This window comes from Vulpes lagopus, chromosome 13 (assembly GCF_018345385.1).
Source record: "Vulpes lagopus strain Blue_001 chromosome 13, ASM1834538v1, whole genome shotgun sequence".
Classification (NCBI taxonomy): domain Eukaryota; kingdom Metazoa; phylum Chordata; class Mammalia; order Carnivora; family Canidae; genus Vulpes; species Vulpes lagopus.
The window spans coordinates 29,141,326-29,168,472 of record NC_054836.1 but is presented as its reverse complement, the minus strand read 5'-3'; the positions used below and the strand labels follow the sequence as shown (position 1 = coordinate 29,168,472).

The 27,147-nt window shown below is 33.8% G+C and overlaps 1 protein-coding gene across 7 annotated transcripts in view; it reads left to right on the top strand.

Moving 5' to 3' along the window:
* Positions 1–27,147, top strand: part of DGKB (diacylglycerol kinase beta) — a 704,768-nt gene that overhangs the window by 189,281 nt on the left and 488,340 nt on the right. For all 7 annotated transcript variants that reach the window (XM_041728249.1, XM_041728247.1, XM_041728246.1 and 4 more), the window contains 6 exons: positions 3,259–3,308; positions 6,650–6,724; positions 9,979–10,098; positions 18,621–18,738; positions 20,880–20,968; positions 21,051–21,167. In XM_041728249.1, the coding sequence (XP_041584183.1) occupies positions 3,259–3,308; positions 6,650–6,724; positions 9,979–10,098; positions 18,621–18,738; positions 20,880–20,968; positions 21,051–21,167 (569 nt within the window). The remainder of the gene's footprint in view (positions 1–3,258; positions 3,309–6,649; positions 6,725–9,978; positions 10,099–18,620; positions 18,739–20,879; positions 20,969–21,050; positions 21,168–27,147) is intronic.

Sequence of the window (27,147 nt, the reverse complement as noted above, 5' to 3'; positions counted from 1 at the left end):
TTATTCTTGATTTTGACTTGGTCAGATTTAGAGTACATTATATTTAGTGTTCAATATATGGACTTCTACTTCAGATAATAACAAAGTGTTTTCAGACCAACATCCCTACTGGAACAACTAGAAAGTTTGGACATAGTATTTTTTTTAAGTGTTTGAAAACTTCAGGGAATTGTCAAGGCATATTGTATATGTGAGTCAAATTTCTGAGAGAGGAGAGCCTGCTTTGCCACTATTTCTAAATAATTAAAGCTGGGAAGCTAAGTGGTTTGAGGAGCTGGTCTTGAGGGGGGAAAATACAAACAAACTTGAATTCCAGGCCCTTTTTCTAAAAGAATATGATGGTCTCTGTGGTTTAAATTTTTATTTTATTGGTGATGTTGAGTACTTTATTCTGACTCCCCATTCCTGTATCTTCCAGTTTTTGAAATATATATTCCATTTTTTTTTTATTCCTTTTCTATTTGGGTGGTTTTTCATTTTATTACTGAGTTACAGGGTTTATTCATAGATTCAAGAAATAAGCCCTTTGTCAGATACATGTGTTCTGGAAAGTTCTCAAGTCTGTGGCTGGCTTATTTTTTTCTTTTTCTTTTATTTCTTTTCTTTCACTTATTTATGTATTTATTTTTTGATGAGTTGAAGTTCCAACCCTGATGAAGCTTAATTTACCTTTTTCTTTTAAAAATCATTTATGGTTCATGTTGGCTTATCTTAAGGTTGCCAAGATATTTTCTTATATTTTCTCCTAGAACTCTTATAGTTTAATGTTAAAGTTTAAACTTAAAGTTTAACTTAAGTTTAACTTAAGTTTAGTTTAAACTTAAAATTTATTTTGACCTAATCTTTATGTTTGATGTGAAGCAAGTGCCAATGTTGAGTGCACAGTTTCACTAGGGGGTCAGAAAATCAGTATAGTTTTAGTTAATTTTATTTTTAGTAAAGCTATTATTTTTTATTTTTATTTTATTTTTTTAGAGGGGGATGTGTGGCAGAGGGAGAGGGGAGAGAGAATCTTAAGCAGACTTCATGTCCAGCTTGGAGTTTGATGGGGGGGCTTGATCTCACAACCTGGAGATCCTGACCCGAGCCAAAGCCAAGAATCAGAAGCTTGATCCACTGAGCCCCCTGGGGCCCCCCAGGTTATTATTTTTTAAATGATATTGAGAAAATCTGAGAATCATCAGGAGAGTCAGAGAACCAGATCTGGAGGATGCTTCTCTAGAATCAGTGATGAAATTAAGTACAAACTTGGACTGGGGAAAACCCCCCTGCTGCCTCTTTGTGTATGAGCAGAACACTTCATTGCCAACACCTGTGACACAACCAGGACCCTGGTTGCTCTCTCTCTGATCACTGTTACTGCTGCTACTCACATGAATTTTTGTAGCCTCTTTTTTTCTTGGGTCACTAGCAGCTGATTGATCAATTGGGTTTTTCTTCTGATTATGTGCAAACTCTACCTTCAAGTCAAGCTAGTAAAAAAGGGTTTCTGGTGTTTCATCTGTCACTGTATTTTGTAAAGTGTGGCTTTAAGAGCATAGGAGGAAGCTTCAGATGCTGCCAAAAGTGAATGGCACATACCCCCACACAGAGTCCACTAGTGTGTATGTCTTTGAGCTCATGTTTCCAGGAAGGTTTACCAATAGGGTTTCCATATATCTAGCCATCTAAAAATGGTTTAGCAGTCATTTATTACAATGAGAAGTTATAGAGTCACCAGTGCCCCTCATTCTACAATACAGTTAGACTTTTTTAAAGTACTTGCCTTGTTCCTGGTACTGAATCCATTCTTTGAGTGATGTGTGAATTCTTGTCACTTATAAAGTGATTTTTACTATTTTCTGCTTTACTAGAAAATCTTGAAGTGCTTACTTAGTACCCATGTTCTGATAGTTTTCTTGTTTTTTTTTTTTTCGTGAATTTTTGTTATTTATTGGGTATATGAGAAATGGTAATCATTATGGTTTGCAAATGAAGATATTTACGTCATTAGCCAGCATAACATTATGCTCCTTAATTTGATAGGTACACATTTTCCCCTTACATTTTTAACATCTTTAAAGTCTTCTTGCATTTTACAATAAATAGAACATGATGATTAGATTGTAAGCATTTTTTTCCTATTAATTGTATGCAGGCTCGCTATGGCATCTTATAAATAAATAGTCATATCTTAGACTGGTGAGATATAATAATTATTTTTAAATACAAAGTTAATAATTAGTTAACAGATATATGATCAGGGTTATTGCATAATTATGCCTCCTTGTTATCAATGTCTTTATTTTATATTCCAGACCCCAGACATCAAGATTCTCCCAGAAATTATACAAACCCAACAAAAACTCTCACTTCCACTCCTCTGTTTTAACAGCTGTGTCATTCTTCTCTGTTTATCTTAAAATGGCACCTGCAGCCTCTTCTGTAGTCTCCTGGTGGTGTGTGAATTTATGAGGGAATCCTCAGGCTAGTGAGGCCCTCCATCCTCCTGCTTTCCTGTGCTCACTACGACAGAGACAACATTCTTCTTTTTCTTCCTTCTTTAGTTCAAAGAGTGGTTACCTTATGAATGCACACCTCAGATTGCAACAAGTACACCCTTATAACCATGATAATAATGCATTTTGTGTCTTGCTGTCCTCTATCAGAAAAATCCCCTTATTTTGCACAAATCCTTTCCTATGCTGCTTAGGGATCAATCGAAACAATGGCTCATATTTGTGTAGTGATCTACAGCTTTGGATATGCATTTGTGTGTATCACCTCCCTTAACTTTCCCAAGTGTGTCCTATGACAGGTTTTACAGATAAAAAAATCATTTTACAGAAAAAATAGTGTTCAGCTACGCTCATGTACTAGTGGATCGCAGATTCCAAATTTGGTTCCCAGACCTCTGAATCAGTTTGTTTTTTCTTACTCTCTGCCCTTAAATATCCAGACTCTGAATATTTAAAATTCCTTCTCTTCTTTTATTCTTGAGTTTTCATTTAATGATCTTATAATCAAAAAATAGAGCAATGATACCTATTTTCATTTTCTAGATATATAACATTGATAGACTTATATATATTTAATATTTTTATTAACTAATTTATTCTCAAATTAACTTGAGAAATGATCCTATAAATCAATTTCTCAAAATAGGAGAGGATTGGATGTTTGCTGTAAACACAATAGAAATTGTAAAGAAGATGTCTTATACTAACGTTATTCTTACTTGCCTCTAATTTTTTTTTTCAACAATTCTTTTATTTCTAGTTATGTTTCGTCTCTATGATACAGATGGGAATGGCTTCCTGGACAGCTCGGTAATTTTTTTCTTCAAATTTTCTGTGAAAATTTCAAAGGAGTTTGTTCTGAAAAATGCAATGAATAAATTTATAACTATTACCACAGAAGACAGACTTAATATAATGTCCATGCACTCATACAGCATTTTGCTCCTCTGACTTTTTGAAAGAGTGAGCTGAAAAAAAAAAAAAACTGTTAGGATTACAATTGTCCTATTGAATAATTTTACTAGAAAAAAAGTGATTTTTTTATGCATGGAAAGATAAAAAAAGACTCCAACCTTGTTTGAATAATACATGAGAAAGTTGAGACCATTGATCTAGAAAGAGAAAAAAATCTGAGGTTTGATACTAAGAAAAATAACCAGAATACCAGTAAAATTGAAAGGAATTATAAAAGTCTATTTATTCTATTTAATCATTTTATCATTTTCCACATTTTAAAAGTCTTTTAGTCATTTATTATAGTATATTAGTAAATATATTATTATAGTATATAGTAAATATATATACTTTAATAGTACTATTAAAGTATATATATTTACAAATTGCTTTAACAAACTCCACTTTTTAAAATGTCTCATCCAATTTAAATGCAACTTGTACTCTTTATCGTTTTAGTCATAAAAAGCAATAGGAGAAAAATACCATCTCCATATGATTTAACTGAAAGGAATAATTAAATATTTATTGTATTTGTAATATACACAAATCGTTGATAGTTTTCAGAGGGGTAGTTAGATTCTTAGTTTTACTGCACAAATCAGTGCTTCAAATATAAATCCATTTCAGGTTCCATCCAATTATGTATTTTATATTTGCTAATGACATCTTTTTCATATTATTGACTTTTCTATAAAGGAAATAGAATAAAACTAAAAAAAATAGTAAGTGTCAGGTTATGGAAATTTTGAAGTACACAGGTACATTAAATAACACATTTTGGTATTTTTAAATTGATTAAAGTGAAGATTACTTCTGATTATGAGTGCGTTTCTCTTCCCATCAGATATACCTCCCTCATCAGAAGCCAAAAAGAATTCTACAAGCAAAGCGATGAAGTCAGATACATATTTATGTAACACTGAGTAGGATAATGGCACATTAGCTTCTCCAGAGAGGGAGAAAAATATATAATTCCTACTTTAGGAAATGGCCACCAATCTAAATTGATGCTGTGATTGTGGAATTCCTTATGTTTAAGTCTCTTCAATTTTTCAAATGCTATCATTTTTAAGTGCCTTGTAGTGTCCGGTTATCCATTTAGGAATATTAGGCTACATGATATTGCTCATTTTCTGGTGGCATTTCACAGCTAAGAGTTTAGACTTTCTATATATTTCCATATGCTTATTGTAGCACTTCTGACTATACTGATGCAAATTATATTTAAATGCAAATTTGTTTTATTTAATGTTTCTTTTTAATTAAATTAAAAGGATGTTTCTTTACTAGGCTTTTAGCCATGGGTTGACAACTGATTGGAAAATTCAGTCAAATGCTTTTTTGGTCTCTGGCCATTTTTTGTTGTTATTGTAAACATATAGTATATTGCGATATTGATAACTATGCCCCTAATATTAAACAATAAGTTGGGCATAAATAAATTTATGCCCAACTTTAGGATCAAACTAATCTGTTATGTAATTAAAAGCCTGAATTTCATTTCTATGTTTTTTTTCCAGACAACTTACCACTCCAGTATATTTCCTTCACTATCAGGTTGAAATTGCACATTCTGATGTCATTTATCTTGGAAATTTAAAGGTGTAACCCTTTACATATTGCAGGCAAAACAGAGGAAAATTGGCATTTTGAAAAATGACCACTATGTGTAATAATACTAGTTAATATTTATTGATCCCTTGCAGGATACCAAGCAGTATAAGTGTATTTCATATTATAGTTTTTTTACTCTGCAGCAACTCTACGGACTAGGTAAGATTGGAATAGTCATTTTACTGATGAGAAAGCGGAGTCTTAGGTTAAATGACTTATCTAATGTCACATACCTACATAATAGTCCACTAAAAGAGTTTCCATTCATAAAAACATGTCTAGGGACTTTCACTACTCCAAACCACCAAGGCATAAACAGACAAAAAAAAAAAAAAAAAGAGTAACACACACACACACACACAATTCTAACCTACAATTCCAGGTATTTTAGTTTAAAAATTTTCTTAACTGTTATAAGTAAACATATTTATATTCATATTTTTTTCTGGGGCAACCTGTTTATGTAAGCACTATTCTCATGGTTACATTTTTTTTTTCTGGAGAGAGGAATGTAGCTTTCACCCGTTTCTCAGATGGATCCATTGTCCCTCTTCAGAAGAGGGACATTGTTTCTCAGATGGATCCATTGTCCCCCCTCTTTTTACGATATTTCCTTCCTCACTCTGTGAATATTAACTATATGTATTAATTCAGAGGTTTGGGTATAATAATTTTTTATTAATATGCTCTCAAACCTTATTCTTTTATATTTCTTGTATTTTAAATTATTATACTGTAAGACACCACTTTTAATTATGTCAGGGATTATATTTTAAATTACTATCGTGTACAAAAGTATGTTTAATCTTTTCTGGAGGTAGGGGAAAACTAAAGTATTAAATAAATAGGTATGAGCAAATGTTTTAATTTACTTAGTCAAAGCATATGTATTAACTAACCGTTCTTCAAAGAGTTGACACTTGAGCACACTAATATGAAAATTCCAACGAAAATTCTATTTCCTCATAAAATAAACTCTACATATACTTACCCTCCAAACCTTGACCCTGAACATGCCTCTAGCAGAGCAAATTATACCAATTAATGGCTAGAATAGTCAATATACGTTTTCACTGTGTCAGAATAAAAATAAACCTCTCAGTTGCCCTGAAACACTTCCTTCCATCCTTCCACACCTGTTTCCAAACCAAAGGGTCAGGACACTCAGTGACTTAAACATCACATCTTGTGAAAATATGCCTGCTTCTACTTTCATCAGATGTTTATTTCCAAAGTCAGATTTTCTTCTTTAAAGAAATCTTCTACCGAAAGAAAATCTTTTTTTGTGTGTAGTTGCGCCCTCTCCTGGTGAAAATTTCTAGACAAAATACAAAATAAATTTATATTCAAGTGCTTCTTTCATGTAGAGTTAATCAGACTGTTAAAAGGATATATTATATATATGAATTAATTTATGTATATAAATTCTATATAATATAGGAATAAATCTTGTAACTTTTAGTTTTTGAGCTACATGTTAAAACAATTCTTACAAGTCAAAGTTTGAAAGACTTACAAAGACCCTGTATCCATTCTCTCTTTCTCTCACCCTCCCTCTTCTCTCTCTTTCTCCTCTCCAGGAGCTAGAAAATATCATCAGTCAGATGATGCATGTGGCAGAGTACCTGGAGTGGGATGTCACTGAACTTAATCCAGTAGGTATATGGATATTTTAACTGTTGGCTATATTCTAGAAGGCCCTTTCATATTTTCTTTTATGACCCTAAGTGACTATTTCTATTCGATAGCGAAAGTGTCTTCTGAACAAGAAAAGATATATGTGGTGTTCTTAGCAGTAACTTTGGCTTTTCTTTTTCATTTAAATTTATTTGAATGGTGGTCTCACATATCTTTAGGTAAACAGAAGCTGCTGATGGATACTGCCAAGGTTATGCCATGCAATAAACTAGTTAGAATTAATATATGTTATTCATGATCTTCTATGATTTTCCTTTTATGGAAATAGCTAAAGATTCATTCTAAAGAAAGATGAAGTCAATTAAGAAGATGATGACAGTTTACTGGGTACAGTACACTGTGTTGGTTCCTATATATGTGTTATTCAGTGCTTGCAACTCTCTGAGATATAGACTACTATTTTGTTTACTTTACAGATAGGGAAATTGGGCCTCCAGAATGTTAAAGTAACTTCCCCATAGCTCTTCAGCTAGTTAAAGATAGAGCTAGAAAATTGTAATAATTTGTTTGAAGAAATAGTATCCAAGAGGCTTATAAGAACATAAAAAAAACCTTCTTGTTTTTAATAGATTTATACCAGAGGTACAACATTATTCAAATGTATATCAAAAGATGCTTGCTTAGTAGAAACTTTGACTTTAGCTACAAGAAATATTTTGGGGTGAGTTGGTAAGTGTGTTATTGACTACTTTATTCTTGAAGACAACCAAGTTGAGTAAATTGTAAATGAATTAAACAAATACAAACTACTTATACTTACATTTTATATGAATTTTAAAAGCCTTATAACAGCATGACAGTGGCATGACTGTATGATAAGAGAACTGTGATAGCATTTCCTTTGCTTTGGAAACTAGTGCCAATAAAGTACAACAAACATATGCAATATTGTGCCGAACGGAGGAACACCATTCTTACTGGGATTGGGGTTTTCCAAGTTTTAATTCAACTGGTTTTGCTTTTGAGGGGATGTGGAAATAGATATCCTGTGTGCATAATGCAGATATTGCTCACAGAGTTGTTGTTTATATATAGAATAATAAAGTAGTGGTAACATGTATTTCATTCTAAGAATACCACTTGAATCTTCTTAATACTATTTTCACTGAAATCAAGGGGCTTCTTTTAAGTTCTGTTGTTCTTTCTGGTTATGTTCATCCAAAACAGCTTTTTCCACCTACTCACCCTAATACCTGTGAATATTGTCCAACTTTAGGCAAGTCTCTTGTCTTCCTGGAGTGATGGAGGAAGTAAGATGTTTTTCTATCACTTTTCAAAACAGAAGGGGGCACCAGCGCTTCCCCACGAAAAATACCAGGGGGCTCTCGCTTGAGAAAATAGGGGATCTGGATGATTTGAAGAAGGGAACATTTGGTGGCTAGGCAGTCGAATTATGACAAATACTTACGGGAAAATACAAATAAAAAATTACATAGCATTATTTGTCATTTGTGGCACACACTGATAAATCTGCCACTTCTATGAGTAGTATAAATTGTAGAAAGTGAAGATAAAAAGACTTACCTTGGGCAGTATGTTTGCTTTCATAGCGACTGCCTCATCCTGCCTAATGGCCCATTTTAAACCAGTGTGTACCTTTGTACATGCTGTTAGAGACCTGATCAATTTGCATATGGGAATAAAGATAATTGAACATTTGAGGCCCAGGCAGTCAATAGGGAAGACTGAGATGTCCTTGGAAGAGATTTTTAAAAAAACAAACCCAAGCTCTTACATTAGATTTATTGGGTACCAAATGAAAGCATCAACCATCTGAAACAATGCTCTGTGTTTTCATTTTCGTTTATTCATTTCTACTAGTTCACCAGAATGTGTTTAAGGGGCAGTACATTTTAACAATAACTTTTGAAAAAAAGATTTTATTTATTTATTTGACAGAGAGCACAGCAGGGGGAGCAGCAGAGGGAGAAGGTGAAGTTGGCCCCCCACTGAGCAGGGAGCCCAATGTGGGACTCCATCCCAGAACCCTGAGATCATGACCCCAGCTGAAGGCAGATGGTTACTAACTGAGCCATCCAGACAGCCCTTTAACAAGATCCTATACCAGTTTTCCAAATTTTAAATAATTTCTCATTTTTCATTTTGGGAATAATAAAATATTTCAGTACCATTAATTCCAAAAAGTCTCTTCCTTTTCAATACCCATATTTAAATTTGTATGAAGGAAAATAACCTGATTTTCAAATACTTCATGAAGAAAGAAACCAATCTACTAAGTTCAGGAGTTTTTAGGCAAACAGCACTTCTGTCAGCATATCAAGTATTCCATTTATTGCACCTTTCAAATTTTTGTCTTACTGTTCTTTGTATTTCTTTTTTTCCCTGAATTTATTAAAATCTCTGTATTAGATAAGGGTGGTGAAATACTTTCTTTATAGGGGCTGTACCATGTTTCCATTTTGGTGCTGTTGAATGGAAGTATTTCACCATTCCGGCAACCACGGGTAATATGTTAGCAACTCACATATAGTTTCTGCTACTATAACATTAACAACATCTGTATGACACTTACTGTACATATTAGATACTCTTTGAAGACATTACAGTATATTAACACGTCTAACCCTCATGACAATCCCTTGGATTCAATACGGCTATTACCGCTATCAAACTGAGAGACAAATGTATTACCAATAAATACTGTGGAGAACATTTTGGGGCACTTTGTACAAGTCCTCTTTAGAAAAGAAATCTAATCAAAAATGACTTGATGGTTTAACTTCTTGGCTTTATTAAGTTCTGATAGGCAATTAAAAGCAACTTAATTTCCTCACCCCTTACCACTTAGCAAAGAATCATTTCAGCTCTTTGGCATGAAGTTAATTTGTTCAGACATTATCTGGCATATATATGAATTTAAAAAAATCTAGAAAAAGCAATTAAAGATCACTTTCACCCTTACAGGATACCTTCTCATTTTAGCTGTACCATTCAGTGAGAAAGTATTAAAAAGTTAAGCAATTATTTCTAAAAGTTGAATATTATAAGAAGTCAGGTTCCAGAAATCATTACGAAGCCACTATATACTCAGTTATTGGATTGACACTGTACCAGGTTACCTAGATATTTATTTGTATACCATGCTTAGCTGCCAGTTTGTTGTAACCAATTACATTAAATGCTTTATTCTCTCATATGAAATTTATTTTATTGATTCATTGCAAGTTTTTCCTCATCTTCTCTACTCTAGATCCTCCATGAAATGATGGAAGAAATTGACTATGATCATGACGGAACAGTTTCTCTGGAGGAATGGATCCAAGGAGGAATGACAACAATTCCACTTCTTGTCCTGCTAGGCTTGGAAAATGTAAGCATTTACACAAAGAGGGTGGCCTGGTGGTAAGTCAGTGGGGTTCTCTGTTACACATTTTGATTATAAATTGATCTGGCCATTTTCTGTCATTAAGCATGTAGTGAGTGCCTGGACCTTTTAATAAGCATGCCACAATGCAAGTTCATAAGTCATGTAGTAATATTTGCCAAAAACACATCAATTCATTTTAGGCATTACCTTTTTATTTAATACATAATTTCTCTATTTAAAGTTAGGATCTAGGTAAAAACATATTGACCTTCTCATTATTTTATTTACTGTAAAAAACTCCCTAATATTATTGTATTCTGTGCCTCTTGTGGTACTTCATCTCATTCCATAATCACCCTCCCCATGAAAAAAAAATCTGTTTTATTGATAACCAGTACTTGGAGAAGCCGATTATATATATTGAGGTAGTTGAGAATATATATATATATATATATATATATATATATATATATTCATATAAATGAAACATAATTTTTTCTTACATATCAAGTCAGCTAGCCTTGCATTCTAAGCTTGTCAAGAGTTTTCTTGTATCAGTGCCTCCAGTGGTAATTAAATAGTAGTTTGGGGAAAAGAAATCAACCTAAGTTTAGAGTGTATATGAGTGACTTTGAAACCAAATCTTCAGACGCCTGGGTGGCTCAACAGTTGAGCGTCTGCCTTCAGTTCAGGGCGTGATCCTGGAGTTCTGGGATCGAGTCCCGCATTGGGCTCCCTGCATGGAGTCTGCTTCTCTGTCTACCTGTGTCTCTGCCACTCTCTCTGTGTCTCTTATGAATAAATAAAATAAAATAAAATAAAATAAAATAAAATAAAATAAAATAAAAAGAAACCAAATCTTGCTGCTCAGCCTTGATGTAAATTTCAGTAATTGTTAATTTCAAACTCAGTGAGTCACTACTGAATTTTTGTGTTTAGCCTTAATGAACAAGAATTAACCATAACAGCCATGCAGTAAAATGTATACTAAGATTCAAAGAGCATTACTGATGGAAAGCACACATACAATATTTAGAATTTTGAGATGCAAGAATATAATGTCCACCTCTTTGCTGCTGACTCCAATACTTTCATACTTCTTGTTACCAGAGATAGCAATTTTGCAGATTCAAGACTATACCACAATTACTTAAGAGACCAGATTTTTAAAAGCCCTCAAGAAATCTTGCAGTCTGTGTTTGTAAAACATGTGAGACTATATACAAATATGTTTGTACATATTTAAATATGGGTTTGAGAATATATAAGTGGGCTTCAGGAAAGTAACATTTGTTTCTTTTTCACCTGAATCTTCAAATCCTTTTCCATCCATATTAATCTTACCCTTCATGAGGCGCGTAGGATTTTAGACATGGCCAGAGGAAGGAAGAGAAAAATTACTAGTAGATGATATACAGGATGGTTCCTTCAAGTAAATATTAAAACAAAGATAATATAGATCTTATTGTTAATAGATGTATATTTCTACATTTTGAAAATAAATGAAGCAGCATTTCCTTGCATATGATGTTCTCATACTATATGTAACCTGTTATCTTTTTGTAATAACCTGTTATATATCTCTATATTATAAATATTTAATTTTTATAAATATTTAATGTTTAATTGTTTAATACACCTTCTGATAAAAGTATATGTAAGTCAGTCAGGAGAAAACATAAAGAAAATGTTAACATTTTAAGGTTCCATGTACACTCTAAACAGAAAAAGTTGTCAAATGTTCATCAAGGAGGTTCTGATAATAGTTCTCTCCAAGAGAATTTTATATTTTTAAAGCTAAAGGTGTGCTTATTCTAAATATTTGTGGGAATTTTAGTGTGAAAGAATATGCAGGAATGAGTACGTAAACAATTTGGTAGTTGGGGTGCTAGACAGCAAAACTCAGAAGTGAAGACTTAGTCATCTATATTTAAAATATTACAGAAAGATTTTGAAATGATGTTCATCTTTCGAAGCTATTGTTTAGACTTTTAAAAATAATTAAATTAATAAATGTAGGTATTTGTAAAGTTATGAAAATAGCATGGGTAAATATATTCCACAGATCTTTACGGATTTAATTCAAACTCTTAAAGAAACAATAATACCTCATCAGTTTCTGGTGTAGCAGTAACTTTATTTCAACTGAATGAGAATTCTCTGTCATCAATTTATGTGTTTGTCATGGATTTATAGTAAATATATCTAATTTACTTTATAAATATTCTTAAATTTAACAGTTTGTGTTTTTAGTGATATGAGATTGCTTTTGGGCTTAACAGGAAAAATCAATTCAGGATTTCAAAGTAGTAACCAGTAGTTTTGAAACTGTGTTGCCAGAGAAGGCCACTAGATGGCAGGGCGACATTGTTTAACATTTACAGATCAGCTGAACTGAGATGGGATTTTTTTCCCTTGTGAAGAATTCAGAGTTAAATCCCTTTTCCTCTGCTTTTTTTTTTTTTTTAAAGAATAAGCCAATAATCATTGGAATTGTCTTTTAATAAAATGTATAAGCCATGTAATTATGACCACAAAACAGAGTATTTATTTGTTAGAAACAGATTTTTAATTCCAAGGCATGGAAAGTGTTTTACAAAGCAGGAATGACACAATGACAACTGAGTGATGAGGGCCTTTTTTTAGTAATTGAGATTTATTTCCTTTTCTGTAGGCAGTTAATGTGTTATGTTATTACCTGTAGAGAATTTGATTCATGATGCCGTTCCCCTCTCAATCCCCCCAACCCTCCCCACCCCATTTTTGCTAATCAAATTGGAAATCTAGAAGCTTTAGGTTGAATCCAACCATTTATTGTGCAGCCTATCTTGTTATGTTGTCCTATATATTCTTGTCTTCTGTCAATTATGAGCTCAGGGAGTAGATTCTAATTGATAGTGCAAGTTAAATACCATGGTGAATTTGAAAGTGACTATGGTGTACCAGCCAAATTACACAAATAAGAACATTGTCCTGAGAGAGTAATCCTTACTTCTAAAACAAAGCAGAATGGTTGTGATTTCAGCGTAGTTTATTTTTCTCTATCAACAGAATTTTAAGAGCTATTCTATTTTAAATGTTATCTGTTTTGGCACCAAAATCGGAAATGTAGTTTATCAGAACCTGATTCTATATCAAATGCTAGAGAATAAGAGTCATTTCATTTCTCTTATAAGAAGTCTATCAAACTTGGCATACCCAACATGAAATGGTACACTGTCTTACATCTGAAGGAATACTGAGAGTTTGGATGGCACTTGTGATTTTGATCATACCTGAGGCATAGTCATTTATACGGGAGACTTATTCTTCCTTTCATCTCACTGAAAAATTAAATTCAATTTTGAATGAAAATATTTTTATTTTAAAGTAATTATATCTAGCACTAAACTCTGCTTTAGTCTCTATAAAGGAACAGAGAGTGAAGAAGTTAGGCTTTGTGAACCGTAAGGTCTTTATTGCAACTGCTCAACTCCACTGTTATGGTGGCACAAAAGGAATCACAGACACTAAATAAAGGAAAGGACAAGGCTGTGGTCCAATAAAACTTTATTTACAAAAGTAGGTTGCCCACTTTGACCCAAGGGCCATAGTTTTCTGACTTCTAATTTATTCTGTCACTAATCCTATTACAAACAGAGTTTCAATTTATTTTTAGTCATTTAGGAGAAAGGAATCTAGTACCCTTTATTTCACTCACTTAGACAACCCCAGCAAGACATGCAGATGAATGAAGAGATAGTACGGTAGCAGTGAACTTCATCAAGTTGATATCTTTACCTTGGCTCTGTTATAAACTAAGTAGGTCACTTTGTGCTAGCCAGTCATCCTCTCTGGACACACAGGAAGAAGCTAGGCAAGAATATCCTTTTCCTTTTCTAATATTGGTTTAGCCATTCCTTTTCTTAGATGAACAAGATAATTAATCATGTCCCAATTCCTAGTATTTGTAATCTTGGATCATTATTAGATTTTTCCAGGAAAATTCCTGAATTCATATTATCATAAAAACAGAAATACACATTTTAGTAGGAGCTTGGCTTAATATAAGAATACCTTAGCTTCTTAATCTTAGATTGTAGTGCCCACATCTGGCATGTATGGTTTTTGAATGGATATATGTTTTGATTTCTCTATATGTGCTCGCAGATTCCTAGACTTTAAACACTATATGTAATTTAAACTTTGCTGTTGATCAAAATGTTTCAGGACATATTTTTTTTCACCTGACTCAGCAAAGTAAAAGTAATCTTTTGGTATGCCTCCTGATTTCTGATGGAATCTATTTCCTGATGAAATTTCTGAGTATAATGGAGAGCTGAAGATGATGCATTCTTAATAGACTAAGCTATATTTGAAAGACTAATGTTTCACACTCTATTTTTTAAAATTTAATTTTGTTGAGATGTTGTTTTGCTGTTTATATATTGCTCAATCTGGAAAGAAATTAGGAAGCTGGATAAATGCAACCATTCTTGAGATTCCAGTTTGGGTCATTCCAGGAAAATGACTATGTGATGTGCCGTGCTGTTGAGTTTGCATTTGAACCCAAGAATGGCAGGGCCTGAGCCTAACTTCAGAAAGTCTGGAGATATGCCATTGATTACAACTGCACTCAGAATTTTAAAATGTCTCTCTGCATTCTCTTTGCCTAAACCTGATGTAGCTCATCTTTCTGTCTAAAAGAGCAGTTTCTTTCACATTGTTGTAATTTTTGGGAGACCTTGAGCAGAAAAGTAAGGTGATTTAATGGTCCTTATTATTTAATGTGTTGGAATTAATTTGCAACATTAGCCCTTAAATGTGTTTTAAGTGAAGTCAGTTGAAACAGGGATGTGGCCAAGTATGGTGGGCATTAAGAGCATTTTGGCCATGACATTAGTGAAATTTTTCCTTGAGGTCTTTTGAAAAAATGACATTATTTATAATAGCTCTAGTTCGCTTGAACATGATCTGTGATCTTGGATGCATTTAGGGAAAAACTAAAACTTTAGAAATTACTAGGATAATGAAGTAGGTTCCAAAAAGTTCCAAAAGGCATTCTTGCCTTCGAAACCTCCTTTTGACTTCTAGGGGAATAAAAGGGAGGAAGAACCTGGAGCTTCTTCTCCGCGCGAACTTGCCTACATTTCATAAAGTACTTCCCTGTCGTAATTGGTTCGCAGAACTGAACTGCTTTAAATTTGAAACATAGTGTTTTACTAATACCAGGAATAAATTTCTACTAAGAGTGATGTCTAGTAATAATGATAAAGTGAGAACAAAATTTTTAAGAAACAGAGTATAGTAAACCTACAAACACCCTTCTCAAGCCTTGGCTGAAATGTTGGGATGTTACACAACTCAACCCAATGATGGTAATCATATTTGCTGTTTATATAACACCAGTCTTCTGAGGAGCTAAATTGACTTCACAGGTATTGTATAATGAAACCTCACACCATGGCCTGGGAGGGGAAAGTGGGTGCTTTCATTTTATTAGAGAGGAAAATAAGAAGAGAGGTGAAATGTCTTATCCACATTTTCATAGTAGGCCAGGAATCAAACCTTCTGAGTTTCTTCATCATTTCTTGTTTAAAAAAATGAATTCCTTTTGATGGCAATAAATATTTATTTGCAGTAGAAGTACTAATAGGAATACGCTTTACTGGCTGATAGAATATAGTAAGGGACAGATTCTCCCCACCCCCCACTAAGTTTACCATCTAAATAAGACAAACAAGACAAGACATGAAAATACAGAGAGCTGGGGTATAATTTGCACTGCTGAGAAATAGTTGGCTCCTGGTTTCAATTTCTTCTCTCGAAGTCACATACATATTTCATCCTTTGCATATTTTGGCAATGTATCCGGTTAAGAGCTATAAAGCTATTTAATTTGTTTTTTGGTAAAGTATTTTATGTCTGGGTAATGGATTTGTACTTCAGTTGCAGCCTGTAACATGGCTAAGTGTTCTGATTGACAGAACACCCACGTTCCGACTTGTTTATTTTTTGATAAGGAAAATGCCAGCTAACTTAGTCCATATGTGCTCTTCAACAGGATGAGGCTTATTCACATGTAATGGACACTCATTTAAAAATAAAATGACAAGGATTATAAGAACAGTAATACATATGAAAACTAGATTTTTCCCTTCCCTCTTTTCACTTAGGAATGTTAGTTTAAGCTGATTTTATCTACCTGTATCTATATATTATATCTATCTCCCTATCTGTATATTAAATTGACAACCCCATTACTTAAACTTTTCACTCAGGATGTTTTATTTTTATCTGAAGGAATAGAAATTTTAACATATTGGCAGTTTGAAAAATAGAGCAATGCTAAACAAATATGTAAAACGGTCCATTCACATAATAAATTAGAAATAATAATTAGAAATCTTGTGATTCAAACAAACCAGAACTGGGTTCAGAAATTACTATAAAACCTATTTCTTAAGTTGTGGAAGAAAATTGAAACACCACTGTCTTCTGATGTCCTCTCCATGACACTCTCTACATAACTGCTTTTGTTGAGAGCTTGTTAGTCTTTCATCCAAAAAAAAAAAAAAAATCTGAGCATTGTCAAGAACTGTGAAGAGTCTGAGAGTCACCCCACTTGTAAGATAACAAGCTAGCTTGCTAACATTTCATGAGTAATGGCAGAGGACAGGAGACACCTAGGACAGAAGCAAAGGACTTCTTTATTTATAGCAAAGTAAGATGTAGGAGCTGCATGTCTGAGCCGGTTCTCCTGGTATATAGAGTCTCACAAGGATTATCAGGAGTATTGCCCAAAGAATCACTGTGCACAGCATCAGAGCTTGAAACCCTTGGCCTGGTGGAACTAACTCTCTTATAATGTGCAGTAAAGAAACCTGCTTAACTTTTTCCTAGAAAGGAGAGTTTATTTTTATTATGCTGGACAGTAAGTAAACGTGCCCTCTCCTCTGGAGGGAGGTACATCTCTATTGCTCAAGGCTGTTTGTTTTTCAAATATCTTTGAAAAGATAGCCTGGAAAAAATGACAGTTCTTCTGCTTACAAAATGTGCAGAAATTCAAGACACCCATGGAGAATTATCTCCCAGGAAGCATTTTCATTAATGTTTCATATTATGATGCAAATTTGACATTTCTAGTTCTAATGTAAGAATTAGTTACTATGGATTTAATCAAGTACTTCAGATTTGGTGTTTTATCTCTTGACTAGAAATAGGAAAAGCTGGTCAGGAAGCATTATTATTAATATTTTAGTATGAAGGGAAATTAAATTATCTGGACATGTTTGTGCTGTCTCACTACTACAGAAATTGTATTAGTGTCTCAGCACACAGTAGGTGATCAAACAGTTTTATTAGGTGAATGTATTCTGAAAAATATGACAACTAGGCTAACTTGAAAAATCATGTCCTATAATGGTTTCTATAGAGTAAGTGATGTCTCAATTAATCTGAGTTTGATACAGCTTGGTGATGGTATACAAGGACTACATGTTAATGCAGAAAATGATATATAATAACTTCATTTAGTATCTTGACCTTCTTGCAAGGAATTCAAGAGACTCATGAGCATCATATTATTTCATTTTACTTCAATCTGAACAATATAGATGTAATTAAATACCTATTAGAGAAGTAGCTATTATGATATTATATAGTTTTACTTAGAAAAATAAATCATAATTATAGTTGTTATGCTAAAACGTGAATTAATTTAAACCTAAGGTTTTATTGCAGCAAATAACCATAGTAATTATTATAAGTAAATACAGTGATACAGTTTTAATATTATAGCACCTTTCTATGAGATTAAAATCACATTTTACAAAACAGGAACAAGTAACATGATAATATAATTAGATCCCTAAAAAGTTTATCTTTTATTTATTTATTTTTTTTTTAAAGTTTATCTTTTAAAACTTGCAATTTGTGACCTACAAAAATATACCATTGTAAATTATAAGCTGTAAGTAATTCCCAACTGAAGTCTTAAAATATCACCAATAACTTACTTTTAAGTATTGTTCTTTCCCATCCCATTCGGTCCCATTTCTCTGCCTCCTTTAAGACCCCACCATCATGAACTTTGCACATTCCTACTACTAAGCAAGGGTTAACATTCTTTCCAACTTTTTATTTGTCGGGGCTTTCCGCTGAAGGGTGTTTTCTCTCTCTTTATTCATTTATTTGCTTCTGGAATTGTGCTAAGGATAAAATATTCAAAGGGGAGGCAGACGTGCCCCCATTCTTTGGGAGTGCTCAGTTTGGCAGGTCATTATGATGGTTTGGGACATGCTGTTGGACTGTTGACATTAGACAAGAATGCATGCGTTGCTATAGTATCCGAGATTTGTTAGCAGGATCTCATTCCACTAGAGCACATGTGTTTTTCTAGACTCTTTGGCGATCTTGGAGAAAGTCAGGGATGAAATAACAGATTGTCTTCAAATGCCTCAGTCCAGCTCTGAGTTTTATTGGCACTTGCATATTCCACTGTTTATTTCATTAAGTGAAATCTGTTTTTCTTACGTCCTGTGCAGAACGTGAAAGATGATGGACAGCATGTGTGGCGACTCAAGCACTTTAACAAACCTGCCTACTGCAATCTTTGCCTGAACATGCTGATCGGCGTGGGGAAGCAGGGCCTCTGCTGTTCCTGTGAGTATACTCGCTTTGCCTGGATGTCATCACCTCCAGTGGGAAAAGGTTGATTTCATGGAATAGTCCTATTTGTAGATGGAGACCTAAGAAATCATTCTGACCCTTCCTGTACCTAGAATTTATGTTTCCCTGCAGTATGTTCCTAAATGTTTAGGTCACTCTAGCTTTAATTTTCTTCAGTTTTAGGAAACTCTCCCCTTGGAACAAAGCTAGGGACATTTTCCAATTCATTAGCCATTTTCTTTCTATTATAGTGTCCATTGTCATATGAGTCTCATTTTTTTTATGAAAATTGCCACCAGTTTCTTATATTTATATCTTACTCATATTTCTTCTTTCCTCTTCAAGTACTTTATTCACATTGTCTTTCTATAATGAGCCAATTCTTCTAGGTCTTTTAAGAAACCATTGAATTAAGGATTATTAATTTGCATTCAGATTAAGAATACAAACTAATCTTACACCTCAGGCACATGATTTTTAATGCTATCATGAGGAAAGCCTTCCTATAAGATTAGTGGATATTGGAACCCAAAGGATTGCTCATGAGTTGTGACCATTATTTTGACTTAAGTACACTTATCTTTGCAATTTTCTTTGTATTCTGTTGAGTGAATACTGCCCCCTAGAAATTTCTGCTAGGTTATGTAACAACTAATTTATAGAAATCACTAAAGGATTTTTAAATAAACAAGATTTATGCCTGAGAAATCTTACATTGTCTAATGCCCTTGTTAAAGCAGAGGGGATATTGTGACCTCCTCACTAAAGTAGGACATTCTCTTCGCCCAGCAATTTGTCCTCTCATCACCTTTTCTGCTATGTGTGGAGTTACTGAAGCTATCATTTATTAAACACATCCCATTTGTGCATTTGTATTAAATCGCATTTCTTACATGGCTTCCATATAGTATATAGTTTTTCGATATTATTTTTAGGTAGCAGCTTCTTTGGAAGTATATCTGAGAATTCAATTCCTTTCAGATGTATTATTTGACATTAAAACCATGTTTTAGTGATATTAATTAACCATGGTTAGGTGACATTAATAAAGTTATATGAAATCACAATATGTCACTTCAGAGAGCAGTTTCTGGTGGCCACATTTGAAAGGCTAGTTATGCTAGAACATTCTTTACATATAAAAGAAGTAATTTGTTTTTGAAGTTTTGTTGTTTTTAAGGTAAAGGATTTTTTCATGGTAGATTCTATTGATAGGAGCATATGAAACAAACTGATAACTCAAATAATGTGAATGATGTCATATAGAGTGTGAGAATTTTGCTCACAAATTTTAACTGACAAGTGTGACAAATGCAACACTCAATATTATCACCAATATGGAAAAGAAGACAAAGTATGATTTCTTTCTCAGTGTCACTAAAGGAAATTATAAATGTGGATATTTTGGAACAGTTTTACAATATGAATATTATGTGGATTTAGTATTTTTCATTCTATTTCTATATAGTGGTTTGTTTTGGTTTTATTGAGAAGGCTACATGATCATTTTTTCTTTAGTTTTTGATCTATGTATATTTATACATTTAGAAGTCTTTCAGAAAAGGCTGTTCCTTTTGGACAAACAGTACCATGATGGCAAAATGGGGGATAAACTTATACTGAAGGCCTGGCATGCATGATGAAATCTACTCTCTGGAAATGGACTAATCAGCCATTTAAGGTTTAGATAAATCAATAGAGAAAATAGCATAAACTCGTGGGCTTTTATTTCCATGCCCTCCAGCTGCTCTCATGCCTATACTTTGTAAAATATAGATTTCTTCCTTCTAGCAAATGATACCAAGCCATTTGGCAGTCATCAATTTGTCTTTAATATTTCTGTCATCTGGGAATTATTGTGAAAAATTTGAGTGAGGCCTGATTTAATTAAGCATTTCCTGCTATGCCATGATAGAAGAGTCTTGGTTTTTCACATGCATAATATTTCCTGTACTAATTGGCCTTTTGTATTCCATGGTAAAAACAGTCAACTTAGACTTTTTCTTGATGTAGCTGATTGGATTGATTAGGGACCAGTGGATATGAAATGAGGTTCTGTTAATGTCATTCTTTCCCTATAAAATTGCAATCAGGCCCAGGATTAGCTCTGAATGTGTGTACATGTTTCTTTTCAGTTTGCAAGTACACAGTCCATGAGCGCTGTGTGGCTAGAGCGCCTCCTTCTTGCATCAAGACTTACGTGAAGTCCAAGAAGAACACTGATGTAAGTGTGTGGTTCTGCTTGCTTTCTTAGGGTGGTGTTTATGGATGCCTCTTCTTATCACAATGCTCTTATTTTATTTTAGGTCATGCATCATTACTGGGTTGAAGGTAACTGCCCAACCAAATGTGATAAGTGCCACAAAACGGTTAAATGTTACCAGGGCCTGACAGGACTGCATTGTGTTTGGTGTCAGATCACAGTGAGTAACATCGGAAAACAAATCTCTAGCATTCACGCACAATGGAGACTGTGTATCCCATACTCTCCAAGAGTTTTACCCTGGATGATCATCCTGAATTTTAGACTACATCAGCATAAAACCATGCATATCTCAAAGGGATAAGAGCTAGAGTCAGATCTGTCTTCACAGAATCCAGAATTTTAGAGCTGGTGACAGCCTTAGAGATTACACCATCATGCAAATTCCACTTCTGTTGCACGGAGCTCTAGGAGTTATCAGGAAGGTGATGAGAAGCCATGGCTAGGGGTGGGTGACATGCATGGGACACATTCTGAGTAGAATTCAACTCTCCCTCTATCCCTAATGCTATTTTGGAAGAAATTTCTATTTTATATGTTGTAAATTTATTTTAAACACAAAATTATTTGGATGAATAATATGATCCAAAGACTTAATTATATAGTGAAGACACTATGACCAAGAAAAACAGAGCAGATTGTTATTGACCACATGATTAGGTGGACATGCAAGTGGGTCCATATTTTAGTTCTGGATGCTTCTAAGGACTTATTTTGCCCTTCTTCATGACATGTTGTTGCTTTGCTTGTTCACTTATGTCATAAGTTGAGGGGTAAGGTTTTACATATGGTATTTACATATAGTGTTTATAGATGTAAACTGTAGTCATTATAGTGATGTTGACAATTGAGAAAGAAGAGATGAATAGGTCTTTTCTGGGAAATTTTAGCACTTTGCTTAGTTTGCAAAATTATCAATGCCTGGTTCAAATAACTTCTGGAATAAATGCAGTTGTTAGATGGTAATGCTAGTTATTTGTGTTTAACTTCTGGAAGTTAATTACAATGCCATTTTTACAATATAGTACAAAAATATTTAGGGGATTGATTCCCCTTACACACACACACACACACACACACACATATACGTTAATTTTGTTTTATTTTTCCAGCTAGTGTGTCAGCACTCTTGTTATAGGAGAAATTGTTCTTGCTTTTATGGAATCAAAACAGTAGGGAGCAGTGTTTCAGTTAAGTAAGTTTTTCCGTAGTGCCCCTCAACCCCATTTCCCATAAACCATTTACAATTTTACTTAAACACACATATACATACACATAGAATAATGAGAAAAACAAACTATGACTTGCATTTCAAAAATACGATTACATATTTTTTTTTTAATGAACACATTTTCTTCAATCATTTTCAGCTATTTCTTGGTTAAATTACATTTACATTTGAAATTTCCTCAATTATGAAAGACAATTCTATTTTTTGAAGTGTTTGGTTGTTATAATAAAATATCTAACAATGATTTAATTTACACATATGGATTACTTAAACATGTTGAGTCCTCAGTTTGAGGAAGACCACAACTATTTAATTTTTTAGAAACTTTGTGCACATTATATTAGTCTGTTTTTTTTTTTCTAAACATCTATAAAAATATGTATTTTTGCTAAACATCTATAAAGAATCCTTGAAGTTACCATTGCTAGGAATCTGTTATTGATATTTAAGGATCTTGAAATTCTTTTCTTGTTTTATATCCATCTTGTTTTTCTAGTTTTCTTTCTTACATTTTAATGATCCTCTTATGTGTGATACCATAAACATCTAAAAAATATAAGCTTTTGTTTCAGATCTTGTAAAAGCCTGTTTCCCTTATTTTTCATATAGTGCATCTTTAATTAGTTCTGTCTTTACTTTAGCAAAAGCTGAATTTGAAGACCATCATAATTTATTTCTCCTTTGTTATTTCAAATTATTTTCCAGTTCTTCAAAAATTTCAAATGTAATGTCTTAGCTTTATTATTTTTCTTCTCTTTTTTATTTCTCAAAAAATTAATGTGTTTTAAATGTGTACTTGTTTTTTAAAAAGATTTTATATATTTATTCCTGAGAGACATACAGAGAAAGGCAGAGACATAGGCAGAGGCTTCTTCTCCCTGTGAGAAGCCTGATGCAGGACTTGATCCCAAGACCTGGGATCACCCCTTGAATCAAATGCAGATGCTCAACCACTGAGCCACCCAGGTGCCCCAAATGTGTATTCATTTTGAATACTCTTAAAGTATGCATTGCTACCTCTCCTAATACAAAAGCTTTTGAGCTTCTAGAATTTTCTTTTTTTTAATATTTTATTTATGAGAGAAAGAGAGCATGAGCACAAGCAGGCAGAGTGGCAGGCAGAGCGGGAAGCAAGCATAGAGAGAAAAAGGCTCCCCACAAAGTATAGAACCTAACGTGGGGCTCAATCCTAGGACCTAGGAATCATGACCTGAGCTGAAGGTGTTGCTTAACTGACTGAGTCACCCCTAGAATTTTATTTGACTGATCTCTTCCTTTCCTTTTTTTAAATCTTTTTGCCTTTTCCATTCTATGGAAATGACTATACTTGAAGTTACCATTGTTAGGAATCTGTTATTGATATTTAAGGAATCTTGAAATTCTTTTTTTGTTTTATATTCCATCTTGTTTTCCTAGTTTTCTTTCTTATATTTTAATGATCCTCTTATGTGTGATACCATAAATCTGCATTGCTACCTTGACCACTTACCAGTTGTACATTTATCTTTGATCTTAATCTTGGCCTCAACCTTGAAAGAAATTGGGCCTTCCTGGGGCGCCAGGTGGCTCAGTTGTTTAAGCATCAGACTCTTGGTTTTGGTTCAGATCATGAATCTCACTCAGCACGAAGTCTCCCTGTCCTTTTCCTTCTGCTCCACCACCCCCTCAAAAGAAATTGGGCCTTTCTTTGGTAGGAAACAGGGTGTTACCTCTGAATAAACTGTACTTTAAAAAAATTTCAGTATTTCACATCCAAATCAATTCAGACAACATGACCCTCACATTCTTAAGTAAAGTTCAATGTATACATGAAGATGATTTTATTTGTCACTATGGCAGAGCACAATATAAACTATAAATGTCTTTAAATCCTTTAGTTCTGCTTAGGAAACAAAGGAGCACTGAGGGGTTTAAGGAAGAGTTAAAAAAAAAAAAAGGATACCCTCTTACTAAGCTCTGCAAAGTTCAGAGCTTTCTGGTGAGCCTCAGCCTTATTTTTCACAAACCATGATCTCTAGGAGTCCTATGTGTTTTTGGTTCATGAAACAAGACTTGCATAATTTTTTAAAGAAGTTCTTGTATATCCAGAAAAATATGTAGCTCTCTCAAAAATAAATTAATCCTCTATGCACTTTTGGTTTATTAACTGTAAGCTATTTTAAGAACACATTTAGTAATTTAATGATTTTGTACCTAGGTTAGATGGAATATATTTATCTCAGAATATTTATCAATTTAGTATAATATATAGTTTCTTCTTAAACCATTATATGAATACTTTAGTATAAACTGATCTGTTCTCCATCGCAGTACTTACCTACTACTACTGATTGCCTAAACAGACTGAATCTACTTTCTTATGTCTTCATACTTCGCAGAAGGTTCTATTAATATAGCAAGTATCTAGCAGAAGTTGTGAAAGAGATGGGCTGTGGCACCAGCAATGCTGAGATTTAGGAAGACCTATATGAATGGAATGTGTGGGGAATAGATTGCAGAGAGAAACAAAGAGAATGAAACTTGGCTTCATTTCATAGGTTTTTTCCAATGTCACTGCTTTCTTTTATGTATTACTTTTGGAAATGGGTTAAGTCTTAAAAGTCGGCCTGACCAGATTCTTAATATGTTCACTGTCCAACAACTAAGAATAGTGGTTGTGTGATCTTGGGCCAAGTATATAAGAAGTTTTGGGCAGTTTCCTATTTTTTTTAAGATTTTATTTATTTATTCATGAGAGACACAGAGAGAGAGGGGCAGAGACTGAGACAGAGGTAGAAGCAGGCCCCATAGAGGGAGCCCAATATGGGACTTGATCCCGGGACTCCAGGATCATGACCTGACCCGAAGTCAGATGCTCAACTGCTGAGCCACCCAGGCATCCCAGTTTCCTAATTTGTAAAATGGAGCTAACCACACCTATCTTTTAGGATTGTTATAAGAATTAAATGAGTAAAAAAGAAAAATCTATGTAGGTGGTTTAGGGCAAAACCTTACACATAATAAGTGTTCAGTAATTGACAATTATTATCATACTGAAAACAAGGTTAAATATCATAGGGGCACAAAAATCCAACCCCTGGCTCAGAGAAGAACTCCATGAATATTATTCATGCCCTTTCTCTTTCACCTCTGGAAGGATCTAGTTGCCCAGTTTAAGTCAGAATAGAATAGCATCTGTACATTCTAAAATCATCCAGAACCATGTGGTCTTGAATCTCACTAAATCCTAGACTAAGCTGATTTATTTATATTCACAAAAAGAAAGTATTCCAGCTCTCTCTTTTCTATCAGACATGGTATCATCATGCTTGCAGTCATTGGAAATAAAGTTAGAAGTCAATTTCTTTTATTCTTGTCTTTCACCTTTCTCTCATATATTCAACCTATCACTGAGCCTTGACATTTTCTCCTTAAAATATCTCTCTTGGATTTGAGTTTTTGTATCCATCATTCACAGCCCAAGTGCAAACTCTTAGCACCTCTTAACTAGATTAGAGTCAGAAACTCTTGGCTTATCTCCCTAACAGAAGGTACTTTTCCTATAATGCAGGCTGCAAACCACCTCCAGAATCATCTTCTGAAAATATGAGTTTGTTATCATATGCCACCTTCAGCACCCTATAATAGTTCTGTGATAATAAATGCAGCCCTCACTTCCTCCTACCCGACCTGGTTTTCAGTTCCTCAAATATCAGACCAAACCTAAGCACATGACGTCTATGTTATTCCTTTCTACACACAGCCTGCTGGAGCTGTGTAGAGCTGTTGGCAGTCCCTTGGGAAGGCCATACTTCCCCCTTACCTGTTACTTTGCTTACTCTATTCCCTTGAGTATACCCGCCTTAAATTCTAACTACACCCCAAAAACCAAATTAACTTCTGTATCTGCCTTTAAATTTTCCTTGACATGAATATTTTTTTCTTTTGAATACTTTCTGTACTTTTGTTCCACACCAGAAGGAAAGAGTGAATTCTCTCCAGTGGTTTCATGTCTGCATATTAAAGTTGTGCACACTTTTAGATTACAATATGATCAAGATCCTGGTCAAAAATAGCGTGTTTTTTTTTTTTTTTTTTTTTTTTTTTACCTAATCACCTAAAATGCTTAAGAGGGTATATAGGTTAGGGGAAGTCCTCAATAAGTTCACTTTAATGACTGTTATACTAGTCTTCTTAATGTTAAATATTAAATTTAGATGAATATCATAAACTCTGAGTTTTTTAAAAAATATTTTATCTATTTAGTCACGAAAGACACAGAGGAAGAGGAGCAGAGATATAGGCAGAGGAAGAAGCAGACTCCCTGTGGGGAACCTAGTGTAGGACTCAATCCCAGGACCCTGGGATCATGCCCTGAGCCAAAGGCAGACGCTCAACTACTGAGCCACCCAGGTGCCCTAAATTCTGTTTTTTAAAAGATATCCTGTAATACCTATATCTGCATCAAGTATACAAGTAAGTTTAGACAAATATTAAAGATAAGAACTCATTTTAACACCCCATTTTTAGTTAGTTAGCACTTGTGCTTTTTGAAATTATATTAATCTGCTATCCTGTAGATATAAAGTTAAGCTCTTAGGAAACAGCTTTATCTCCTGTTGCAAATCTAACCACTTAAAAAAATAAAAACAGAAAACTTTTAAGAAGGCTGTGAGCTATCTGCTAACACTTATGCAACCATTTTCTTGTGTTTTATAATTCAATCAGCCAGGCTAAATATCTTCATTGGTTCTCTCTTTCTTATATTCTCTGATCCTAAAATGCCACTGTTTACATGAGCCTATTTCTGCTGAGAGTGTATTTTCTTGACATTCTATTTAAAACAAATTATAATTTGCTCCTGGTTGTAGTAAAATGTCCCTGATGAGGTAGGAATCATAAGGATAGGAGGGTGATACATTTCATTTGA